The 12,258-nt window shown below is 45.8% G+C and overlaps 1 protein-coding gene across 1 annotated transcript; it reads left to right on the top strand.

Annotated features, from left to right (window-relative positions):
• Window positions 1-3,044: 3,044 nt before the first annotated feature.
• On the top strand, window positions 3,045-11,351 carry PRR20G (proline rich 20G). Its single transcript, XM_058723566.1, has 3 exons — window positions 3,045-3,098; window positions 4,670-4,712; window positions 10,657-11,351. Exons 1-3 carry the CDS (start codon window positions 3,045-3,047, stop codon window positions 11,202-11,204), a joined length of 645 nt encoding a protein of 214 aa, XP_058579549.1. The 3' UTR covers window positions 11,205-11,351.
• Window positions 11,352-12,258: the final 907 nt, after the last annotated feature.

Here is a 12,258-nt window from a genome sequence, read left to right as displayed (position 1 = left end):
AAACAATATCACCCATTATCATTTCATTATTCCATCCATTATTTCAATTTATCCTCAGAAAAATCTCGGTAACCTAGATACCGTTACTAATCTCTGTTGTGCAAATGGATTAAGTAAGGCTTAGAGGAGTTAGATGGTTCAGGCAAGGTCATATGTACGGAGTAGTAGAGCTGGAATTACAACCCAGACACAACCCCTCCAGGGTCTGCACAGTTGACCTCTACCCAGTAGCACATCCCTAAATGTTTAAAAAAAAAATTGTGTGTGCGTGTGTGCATGCATGTGTGTTATTAAAGTGGTCAAAGCTTCCAAAATGATCTTTCGGTACAAACCTCCTGTGGGATAACAAGTTGGTCCACACCCAATCTCCAGGTCCTCCTCCCCACCCCAGGCACTTAGGTTGAGCCACGTTACTGGAAGTGGCCAATAAAATGGGAATGGAGGTTAAACGGAGACCATGTGCTTCAGGTGGGAAGTCTACCCAATTCACATTGACCTTCACATGAGAAATAGGCCTTGACTGAATAAAACCACTGGGATTCAAAAGGGGGGATTTCGACTGTGACAGCCCATGTTAATTACCCTCATATATTTCTTTCCCAGCATTTCCCTCAGGTTCGGGAATGTTCTACCTGCACTGAGAAAATAGAGAAAATAGAAACCACTGGGTGACAGCTTCAGTGACAAATGCATACACTCACCTCAATCTCAGATTCTGATGATTGCCTCTGCTCTTGTATCTTCACCCCCCTCCTCTTAACTGGACCCTCTTCATTTCTTTTATTTTATTGAAACATCCTTATCATGGCTATGTTTTATGAAAAGAGCTCTTACCATTTAGAGACACATAATGAAATATTTACGGTTTAAATGGCATCATGCCTGGGATTTGCTTCAAAAATCCCAGGCGTTGAAGTCACCCAGCATCGGAGGAGTAGCAGGGTAGAGATGAAGTTGGATTGGCCATGTGTTGGCAACTATAAGTGCTGGGTGATGGGCACGTAGGGGAATCATCACAGTCTCCTACCTACTTTTCTGTCCTGTCTACTCTTTCCCTACACACAGTTTTCTTAAAACGGTACACAAAAAAAGTCATAAAAGACGGAAAAGCCTTTGGGGGCGCCTGGGTGGCTCAGTCGGTTGAGCGTCCGACTTCGGCTCAGGTCATGATCTCACGATTCTTGAGTTCGAGCCCCGCGTCGGGTTCTGTGCTGATTGCTCAGAGCTTGGAGCCTGCTTCTGCTTCTGTGTCTCCCTCTCTCTCTGCCCCTAACCCACTTGCATTCTGTCTCTGTCTCTCTCAAAAATAAATACACATTTAAAAAAAAGAAAAAAAAAAGAAAAAGCCTTCTATGAGATTATTTTTCAAAAATGGGAAAAGAAAATATGTATTTTTGCAACTGGTAAAAGACACATATCCCCCAATTCCTCTTCATTTCACTCGCTCCCCAGTTAATCATCATGGGGGACCCCTAAAGTATTTTTGTTACACTGTGGGCTTTGAAGATGCAGAGTATGGCCATGAGCTAAGGAAGGCAGACAGCTTCTAGAAGCTGGAAAAGGCAAGGAAACAGATTGTCCCCTAGAGGCTCCAGAAGGAACGAAGCCCTATCGACACCTTGATTTTAACTCAATGAGACCTATTTTGGACTTTTGGTCCCCAGAGTTTTTTTCCCAACCTCCAAGTCATCATTTATTGATTTATAAACCACGAGCTTTATAATACAGTAAACATCACAACAGAACTCTATAGTTAAATACAACCAACAAATTACAGACCTAAAAAAACAACAACAACAAAAAGCTGGAGTGAAGCCACATTATGCAAATTTCAAAGATGCTCAGAATTAGCAATAGAAAAAAAGGTCATTCCCCCAACTGGAGACCAGACAGACAAAGATACCCAAGCACCAAAACCCAAAGTGGTCAGATTGATAGAGAGCCAGTGAGCATATAAAATAAAATGTCACAACAGCACAAAGACAATATATTTGTGTTATTTTTAAGTGACTATGTTTCAGTAATTGGTTACGGCAGCGATTGGAAACTAATACACACGTTTTCTAATCAAATCACAATATGATCTTGGTTTGGTATTAATTTCCGTACAGATGTCAGCACCAGAAGAAAGAGGTTAAGATGTTGGGCTCTTACACAAGACAGTCAGGTTCAAATCCTGACCTATGCACACTAGACAAGCTACTTAATTGTCCTGTGCCTCAGTTTCTTCATTTGTAAGATAAGAATAACAGTAGCACCTACATTTTAACGTTTCTGAGAGGGTTGAATGCATGAATATATGAGAATTGTAGGTAACAATGCCTGGCACACAGCAAGCATGCAATAAATGTTAATTATCGTTGTTAGCTGTTATGTGTTTCTCATTTATTCCATCCACTCATTTGCCTGAGCGTACCCCATTATTTTGATAGTTGGGAAAGGTTCTTGGTTTGTTTTTTTTTTCCCCTTAAGTTAATTCGCCACATGAAATTTAAAACTCTCATCCAGTTTCATGAAAGAAAAAAAAAAAGCATTGATTTCTTTAAAAAAATTTTTTAATGTTTATTTATTTTTGAGAGACAGAGAGAGACAGAGCGTGAGTGGGGGAGGGGCACAGCCTGACGCTGGGCTGGAACTCAGGAACAATGAGGTCATGACCTCAGCTGAAATCGGATGCTTAACCGACTGAGCCATTCAGGCGCCCTGACACCACCGATTTCAGCAATGGTGCTGGAACACACTAGATATTCGTATGCAAAAGTGCAAAATTTAACCTTTACCTCACGCCCTGCACAGAAATGACCACCAGTGGGTCATTGACCTACAGGCAAAAGCTAAAACTATAAAACCTTCTAGAAGAAAATACAGGAAAAACTCGTCATGACCTTGGATCATGACCCTAGATCTAGATGGGATACCAAAAATAAAAAACAAACAAACATGAATTACACAAGAAAATATTGATACATTTTATGCAGTGGACACTGTGATTTACCACCCAGACACTAGCTCAGAAATAGAGGGTGTAGGAGCCCAACGGCTAGATGGCGCCCAGCAGCCGGCTCTCAGCCCCCACAGACGGCTGTGGGCTCCTACGGGTCAGCGGAAGCATAACATTGAGTCCGCCCTGTCCTGCTTCCTGCCCCCCTGCCCCTAAAACGCACCCCTCATCAACCTCCTTAGCTCTGATTTCCCTTTCAGATTTGGTTCCCTGGAAATCTCCACCTGAGACATTGGGCCTCATTAAAATTAAAAATTTCTGTTCGTTGATAGACACCCATTAAGACAATGAAAAGGCACGCCGCAGACTGGGAAAATACATTCACAATACATGTATCCACCAAGGACTTGTATCCGTAAGTCACAGAGAATTATTACAACTCAATGATAGACAGTCAACTCAAAAATAAAATTGGTAGGGGCACCTGGGTGGCTCAGTTGGTTGAAAGGCTGACTCTGGATTTTGGCTCAGGTCATGATCCCAGGCTCGTGGGATCGAGCCCCAAGTTGGGCTCCACGTTGAGTGTGGAGACGACTTGAGATTCTCTCTCTCTGTCTCTCTCTCTCTCCGTCTCTCTCTGCCCCTCCCCCACTTGCTCTCTCTCAAAATAAAAAAACTTAAAAAGAAAAGCCCCTTTGACCCAGCTTGTGTAAACCAAGTTTATAATCCTCCCACTAGGCAAGGTTCCTGGCACATCCTCTGTCTTAATAAGCGGCCCTACAAACTTGGCAGTCCCCTCCCCCTCCAGGGTGTGTCCAGACCAGCACGGCTTTGGTTCTTGCCTGTAAATTTCTCTCTAACCGTTTCGCTTCTCCACTGCCCACCGCCCTAGTCTAATAAGACACTATCTCAACACAGAGGGCTGCAGTGGCCTCCTTGCCCCTCACGTTTTAATCTCGGCACTTTCAAATCGCTCTCCATTTCACGGCCAGGGTGATCTCTTATGAAATGTTAATCTCATCACCAGCATCTCCCTCTGCCTGAAACCCCCCTGTGGTTTTCTGTTGCCCTTAGAACAAGAGCAGTACCTGGGTGGTCTGCCCACTTCATCTCCCACCGCCCCCTCAGTCTGAGCCAGCCTCCTCTCCATTCCTGGAAAGAACTGGGCTCCCTTCTACCTCTGAGGGGCTCTTCCTCACCTGTCTTCTGCGCCCTGCTCTACCCAACCGGGTTGGTGCCTACCTACCAACCCTTCCAATTTCAGCCCAGATATCCTTCTCTTTGACGCCCGGCCCCAGACCTAATCCGATTTTATTAATCGCTCTCATGACATCTCCCTTTCACTGGCACTTAACACAACATTAACTACGCATTTTTTTTCCTGTAACGATTAGGTCAGTCGATGGGGCGTGCCCATCTATGAATGATTGAGTCATGGCGGGCCCATTTGGCCAATGGAAAACTCTAGTCCAATAAACTCCTCCCAAGTCAAGCAAGCCCTGCCCACATTGGCTCCACCTACCGCCCACTTCTATCCAATCGTGTGCCAGGGTAACACCCACCGTCCTATATAAGGGGACTGGGAAGCCCAAGGCTCAGTAGACTTCTTGGAGGCTTGTAGGAAAGACGTCCGACGGCTAAGGTCTGAGCTACAGTCCTGATCTGTGGACACTTCTGGACCCTCAACCCCTTGGACCTCTCTTCCTGAAAGGGTGTCCTGCTCTCCAGGTTTCCAGAGCCAGCTTCGAAGAGTTCAACAGCAGGAGGTCAGGTATGTGTCCGGTGCCCCCTTTTTCTTTTTAAAGTTTATTTATTTATTTTCAGAGAGTAGGGGGGTGGGGGGAGAGAGGAGGGACAGAAAGACACAGAGAATCCCAAATAGGCTCCAGCAAAGACCTCAATGCGGGGCTCGATCCTACCAATGGTGAGATCATGACCCAAGCCAAAATCGAGTCAGAGGCTTAACCCACCGTGCCCCCCAGGCGCCCTCAGTTACTTGCTTTCTAACCTTTTCCTGGTTTTTATTTTACTTTTGGTATTTACTTATGTAACTCAGAGATCCCAATAAGGCACATTATGAAAAGCAGCAGCCCCTGCTACTTCTCAACTTCTCACACTTTAGAGACAACCGTTTTCATCTGTTTGGTTTCTTTCAACATCACTTTCTGTTCTCTAAATACCATGTTTACACTATTACTAACTCGGTTTTCCATTTTAGACTTTATTTATGGTCTTCCCTCTGTGGGAGAGGAGGAATTAGCTGTAGTTCCTGCATTCCCACCATCCTCACCGCTAGCCGCACTCGCCCCGCCCCCCCCCCCCCCACCTTCAGGCCCCCACCTCCCCGCAGAATGTCACTATTCAAAACGGGACCATCTAGTCAACCAGGATCACTTTCTCCTTTAGTGCAACTTGAATTTTCCAAAACCTAATACTTGGGCTTTTATCTGCCAATTGACCACTAATCCATTCTCACTCTTCCTCAGTTGTTTTTAATTTTTTTTTTTAATTTTTTTTTCAACGTTTTTAATTTATTTTTGGGACAGAGAGAGACAGAGCATGAACGGGGGAGGGGCAGAGAGAGAGGGAGACACAGAATTGGAAACAGGCTCCAGGCTCCGAGCCATCAGCCCAGAGCCTGACGCAGGGCTCGAACTCACGGACCGCGAGATCGTGACCTGGCTGAAGTCGGAGGCTTAACCGACTGTGCCACCCAGGCGCCCCATTTAATTTTTTTTTTTTTTTTAACGTTCATTTATTTTTGAGACAGAGAGAGAGAGAGCATGAACAGGGGAGGGTCAGAGACAGAGGGAGACACAGAATCTGAAACAGACTCCAGGCTCTGAGCTGTCAGCACAGAGCCTGACCCGGGGCTGGAACCCACAGACCGCGAGATCATGACCTGAGCCAAAGTCAGACGCTCAACCGACTGAGCCACCCAGGTGCCCCCCTCAGTTGTTTAAATTCAAACTCAATCGAGTGTCTTATCAATTTCACCTTCTGGTGGCATTACTGCCACACCCTTTTAACCTGCTCCAGCCTAGACTGGCTGCTCTCAGCCAACTTCAGGCTGCCATCCTAGGATCTCCCTTGACCATCATCTGGGGAATTCTTCCCCACTCTGGAATTTTATACCCTCTTAGTCTGTCTTGTTTTGGTTTTGGGTTTTGTTTGTTTGTTTGTTTATTTTTATTTTTTGTTGTTGTTGTTTGTTTGTTTGGTGGAGCAATCCTTCTAGTAGCATTCCTGGGGAAACATGCATCCAAAAAAATTCTTTGAGACCTTGCATATTTAAAAGTGTCTTTTTTCTACCCTTCTTGATTCATGATAGTTTGGTTGGGTATTGAATTTTAGGTGGGAAATCCTTTTCCCTCAGAATTTTGAAGACAGTTCTTCCTTCTATCTCTCTTTCTCTCTGCTTTTCTCTCTGGAAGTTTTTAGAATCTTCTCTTTGTCTTCATAACTCAAAATTTTTTTTTGATAATTAGCTTTGGTAATACTATGCTTCTAATTTTCTTATATTTTATCCCCCTTATTTTTTATTTTTGTGATTTTTTCTGGGACATTTCCTCAACTTTGTCTTTCAAAATATCCACGGAGATTTTATTTTATTTTATTTTATTTTATTTTATTTTATTTTATTTTACTTTATTTTATTTTTATTTATTTTTGAGAGAGTGAACACACACACACACACACACACACACACACGTGTGAGTGGGGGAGGGGCAGAGGACAGAGATAATCTTAAGCAGCCTCCAAGCCCAGTGAGGAGCCCAATCTCACAGTTGTGAGATCCCCTCCATGGAGATTTTAATTTTTGCTCTCATAATTTTAATTTCGAATGGGTCTATTTGTTTGTTTGCTTTTCTGAATGTTCCTTTTAAAAGTGTCTTGTAATTGGGGCACCTGGGTGGCTCAGTTGGTTGAGCATCTGACTCTTGATTTCAGTTCAGGTTGTGATCTCACAGCCCATGGGATGGAGCCCCATGTTGGGCTCTGTGCTGATGTCATTGAGCCAGCTTGGGGTTCTCTTTTCCTCTTCTCCTCCCTTGCTCATGCTCTCTCTCTCTGTCTTCCTCTCTCTCTCTCTCCCTCAAAATAAATAAATAAATAAACATTAAAAAATAAAAGTATCTTGTAATTGATCCATGGGCATCATTTCTTCTCTTCTGTCTCGAAAGATATTAATGATATGTTTTTTTGAAACTTTCACCTATGGCATAAGCTACTTCCTGCAAGTTGCTTTCTTTCTGTTTGATTATCAGTTTCCTGTCTCACGTTAGTCTTTCTTCTGATGTTTGATGTCCCCTTGTTGGCTGCGCATATTGAAAAAGGGACGCTGAGAAGCTGAATGGTCGCTCTGAGCCAATGAATGGGGCCTGTTGACTGTGGGTTCTGCAAAATTTATGTGGCTGGCCTGCCGAATTGGGGAACCCCAACGTGCCGGTTTCTTGGTTTTTGTTTTTTGTTTGTTTGTTTTTCTCTTAGACTTCACAGGCTTCTCAGGGAAGAGTCTTTAGATGCTCTTCAGTGCCAGCTCTGTCATCAGCTAAATCTCCATAGAGGTGGATCCAGTCTGGGCTGTCTGTTCCATTCTATCGCTCAGTCATTTATCTCTCTTTGAACATCACACTGTCTTCATTCCTATAGCTGGATGCTGCTTCATGATCTATGATAAACCAAGTACCTCCATCATGTTCTCTTTCTGGAGGGCATTAAAATTTTATAGCTAGTGTGAAATTGTTCACCATAACATTTCAAACATTTCTGTCCATACACTGAGTGTCCTAAATCTTGTCATCTTTACCAGTCTGATAGATGCATAGCAATGGTACAACTTTTCCTTTAATTTGGATGGCTTCCTTGTAAGTGAGGTTTAGCATCCTATGTGTATAGGGACCATTTGCTTTTTCCCTTTTATGGATGTCCTGTGATTGCTTTCTGCTATTTTCCTCTGTTTGGTTGTTTATCTTATTGATTTTTTAGTGTTCCTGAATTAGGGGGCTTTATCAATTCAGACTTTCTTTGGTCAATGAATGATCTCACACCTCCCTCCCCTCTGCCCCCACTTCTACTGGGGTTAAATCTAGGTCAACACAGGGAAACATGCTCTGGTCCTTGCTTCTGGTCTGGAAGCTACCCCTTGCTTCTGTTCCTACTGGTGTCTGGCCATTAAGTCCATGCAGATCTCTCTGAGCCCTCTAGGTCCTATCGGCAAGCCCCCTGCCAGCTCACCCAGGACATTCTTGGTTGCTTCTGGAGTCACATTGAGCTCTGAGCCTGAGTTTGGGACAGCAGATGTAAATGGCTCTGCAGGACCACATGAGTCATTTAAGTGTTGAATAAAGCTTGATATGCCTGAATCTCCCAGGACTCTGATTTCTGAAACTCAAAACCCCCAAATTCAAATGTTTTTTAACTATTATACCTGTCCTTAGTTCCAGAACTCTCCTATAGTGTCCCTTTCTTTCTGTTTATGCCAGCCCCTGAGTGCAGAGAAGATGGGGTCAAAGGAACTAGCAACAGGGCTATGGCCGTGTCTCAGAGCCTGCAACTCCCCACCTCGTGCTGTGGGGACCCTGACCATTCTGAGATTGATTTAAGGTATTATTATGAGTTTGAGCTTTTGTAGCTGAGAACTGGAAAAAAATTCACCCATGAGAGGATCTGATCCTGGCTTTTTTAAATTTTTGGATGATGACTGTAGAGAAAGAAGGCGTTATGTTGAAATGCTCTCAATTTGTTCCATGGCAGTGGGTCTCTTGGAGCCGTTCTTTATGCCTGGGGCTCTCTATTGTTGGGTTCTTGTGTCCCAGGACTGCCCCCCAACCATGACTCAACGACCCCTGGGAAAAGCCCCACATTTGCTGTCTCCTGCTTACCGTCATCACTCACCTGCCATCTTCCCTACCACGCTGCTGTGGAATATGGCCTGTGCCACTGTCCTCATGCTGTTCTCACTGAGTCCGGGGGGCCAACAGAAGTGGCCCCATCGCAGGCCTGCTCTGTCCCACGTCGCCAACACTGTGGGCAGCTCATCCCTCCCTGATCTGTTCCCTCCATCTTGGATCTGGGTAAACCTTCCCAGTTTCCCTCTGCACCAGTGGCCCTGAAAGGTGTATATTCTACCCTTCCCTTAGAGGTCAGCAGTGGACTTCAGGGTTCTATCAGAGGCGCTCTCTGCTCCTTCATTCTCTCGTACCAATCCCATCAGCTCCCATGGCGGTGATGACCAACTCTGCGTAGATGACTCAAATCCAGCTCCAGCTGAGGCCCGCGTGGAGCCTCAGACTCACATCTGTGTTCTCACATTGCCACTCGGGTGACACAAACCTGCGCCTTCTCCCTTGAGCCCTACCTTGGGGAAACAGCCTCCTGGCTCTCTCTGTTGGTGGAAGGCACATGGCGGTGGGGGTGTGTTTAACAAATGGTCAGGAGAGTGCCCTGCAGACAAACAGCATCGGTGGGGGCCCCAGATGCCCCCTTTCATCCAGCCTGTCTTCAGGGGATCCCTGTGGTCCTGCTGTCTTTCCCTTACCTCTTCCCAGCCTTCCTGCCTCTAGGCACTCCCCCTTCTTTTCTCTGTCCACACTTCACTTTCTGGAGTCCAAACATGGTAACTTGCTCCCTTCCTTAAAATCTTTCAATGGTTCTCCTTTGATCTTAGGATCAACTGAAACTTGGCTTAGCTTCAAGGGGTCTTTATGAACTTCTCCCTCCTGCCGTGCTATCCTCCAGCTAGTCCAGTCTTCTTTCCATTCTAGAAGCCTGCTCCCAGTCTCCATCCCCCTGGGAATCCTCCCTCCCTACTCAGCCCTTGCCTTGCTAAATCCCGCTCATTCCTGAGAAGGTCCTGGCTTACAGGTTTATGTTGACTCCTCCAGCCAGACTTTCTGGGCCTCCTGCCCCCAAGGACAAGTTAGGATGACACTAATCTAAGCATTTGCTCTTAGAGACCAAGTCTTTGTAACACCCCAGGGGTCGGTGTATCACCATATCAATTCATGAAAAAGAAAACTGAAGCTCATCTCAGGTCAGTTAAGATAGAATTCCAGGCCCTTTGGATTCAAAACCACCTTCCTCGTAACACCCTAACACCTTTACTTTCCAACTTGTCACCCATTGGTGACATTATATTTTTTTGTTGCTGTGTTGTGTCTGTCTCTTCTATTGAAATTTAAGCCAGGTGAGGGCAGGGACTGTCACTCTGATTCAAATTGAATCTAGTGAATTCAAAGTGAATCTAGAATAAGCTTACCCATCAGGAAAATGGGGATGGCGATTATTTAGCTGGATAAGTGGTGGGGAGGCCAAGTGAAATGGCCAGTCGGGGGGCACCTGGGTGGCTCAGTCAGTTGAGTGTCCAACTTCGGCTCAGGTCATGATCTCAAGGTTCGTGAGTTCGAGCCCCGCGTCGGGCTCTGTGCTGACAGTTCAGAACCTGGACCCTGCTTCAGATTCTGTGTCTCGCTCTCTCTCTGCCCCTTCCCCACTTGCACTCTCTCTCTCTCTCAAATAAATAAACACTTAAAAAATAATTAAAAATTTTCATAAAAAGAAAAGACCAGTGAGAGTGCCACACATAACAAGTCCTTGGCACTTGGGGGTCTCCTGGACCACCTCATACCCTCCCCCCATAATCCTGCCCCCAAAGCTTCCTCAAGAAGCTCTGATTTCTTCTTCCCACTTTCTGCTTCTCTACTTTGCTTCAGGTGTGCATTCTCAGGAGCCAGACTGCTCTGGGATGGAAGCCGGAGGCATTGTGAAAGCAGATGGCCCCGTGAAGCCAGGCCAGCCCTCGAAACCCTTTGCTGTGGTGAAACCTATGAGATGTGTGACCCCGGCTTTCACACCTGACCTCGGAGACAGAGACCAAGGCCATCGTGAAGGAAGGGGAACAGACCTTCACCAAGACCCTGGCCTCCAAGGGAGGCCGAGACGCATGCTGAGACCAGGTCTGCGTGTGGAGTCGGACCGCCGCGATGAGCCCAGACACCACGTGGAATCAGAAGCCACGCAGACCCCATCCCTCCCTTCTACTGGGGCAGCGATGGTGCGACTTACAGTACAGCCTGGGGCGGGAGTCCAGGCGCTGCCCGATGCGTCTGGGTATTGGGTCCTCACCGATGCCCCAACTTCTGGCGTCTATCCCTGCTTGGGGTTCAGACCCTTGGAGGGCTCAACTTTGTTCTTCACGCAGACCCCCTCTGGTACCTTTGTGTACGGGGTCCCAGAATTTTTTACCCACATTGCGCAGTGACCTCCGTCACTTGCCACCAGAGTCTGTCTGAGCTGGGTGTTATTCCCAGGCCAGCCAAGTCCCCATCTGTCCCCACTCAGCCCTCCCCCTGCCTTATGTTGTCCAGACTGCACCTGTAAGTTTCTTCCCAGGATCCTGGCAGGGTCACACGCCTGCCCCCCTGTTGTCTCCTCCTTTTGTTTTATCAAAGATGTGTATGAATTTAGTCCCTCAGTGCTTACTGAAATAAATCCGCAATCTCCTCTTGTCCTCTTCTGTCTCAGTCTGTTCGGACTGCTATAATAAATAGCACAGTCTGGGTGGTTTATAAACAACAGACATTTATATCTCCCAGCTCTGGAGGCTGGAAGTCCAGGATCGCCAGCAGATTCTTTGTGAGAGCTCACTTTCTAGTTTATAGATAGCTGTCTTGTGTCCTCACATGGCTGGAAGAGTGAGGGAACTCTCTGGGATCCCTTTTATAAGGGCACTAATCCCATTCACAGAAGCTCAACCTCTTAATACCATCACACCAAGGGGTTAGGATTTCAACGTGAATTTTGGGAAGACACAGTCTATGCGTTCACAGCTAGCTTTTTTTTTTTTTCAATCCTGAGATGTAGAACTGCTAAATGTTTTAGAAAAGTGGACACGGGGGCGCCTGGGTAGCTCAATCAGTTAGGCATCTGACTCTGGCTCAGGTCATGATATCACTGTTCGTGAGTTCGAGCCCCGCGTCGGGCTCTGTGCTGACAGCTCCGAGCCTGGCGCCTGCTTCGGATTCTGTGTCTCCCCCCTCTCTTCTTCTCCCCCACTCACTCTCTATCTCTCTGTATTTCTCAAAAATAAATAAACGTTAAAAAAATTTTTTTTAAATTAGAAAAGTGGACACGGTGAAGGAACAAAAGAAAAAAAAAGGAGAAGTTACACCAAGGAAATAAGCAATAGGACATTCAGAAAAAAGATTTTAAAGAGTATAATTAATATCCTCAGAGAGATATGGGGTGATAGGATATCTCTGACATGTACTTCACATAAAAAGCCAATTAGATAGAGACGCTTGAGACGAATTTTG

This window comes from Neofelis nebulosa, chromosome 4, assembly GCF_028018385.1.
Source record: "Neofelis nebulosa isolate mNeoNeb1 chromosome 4, mNeoNeb1.pri, whole genome shotgun sequence".
NCBI classification, from domain to species: Eukaryota; Metazoa; Chordata; class Mammalia; order Carnivora; family Felidae; genus Neofelis; species Neofelis nebulosa.
Note: the sequence above shows the minus strand (reverse complement) of the source record. Positions and strands in the feature narration are given on the sequence as shown.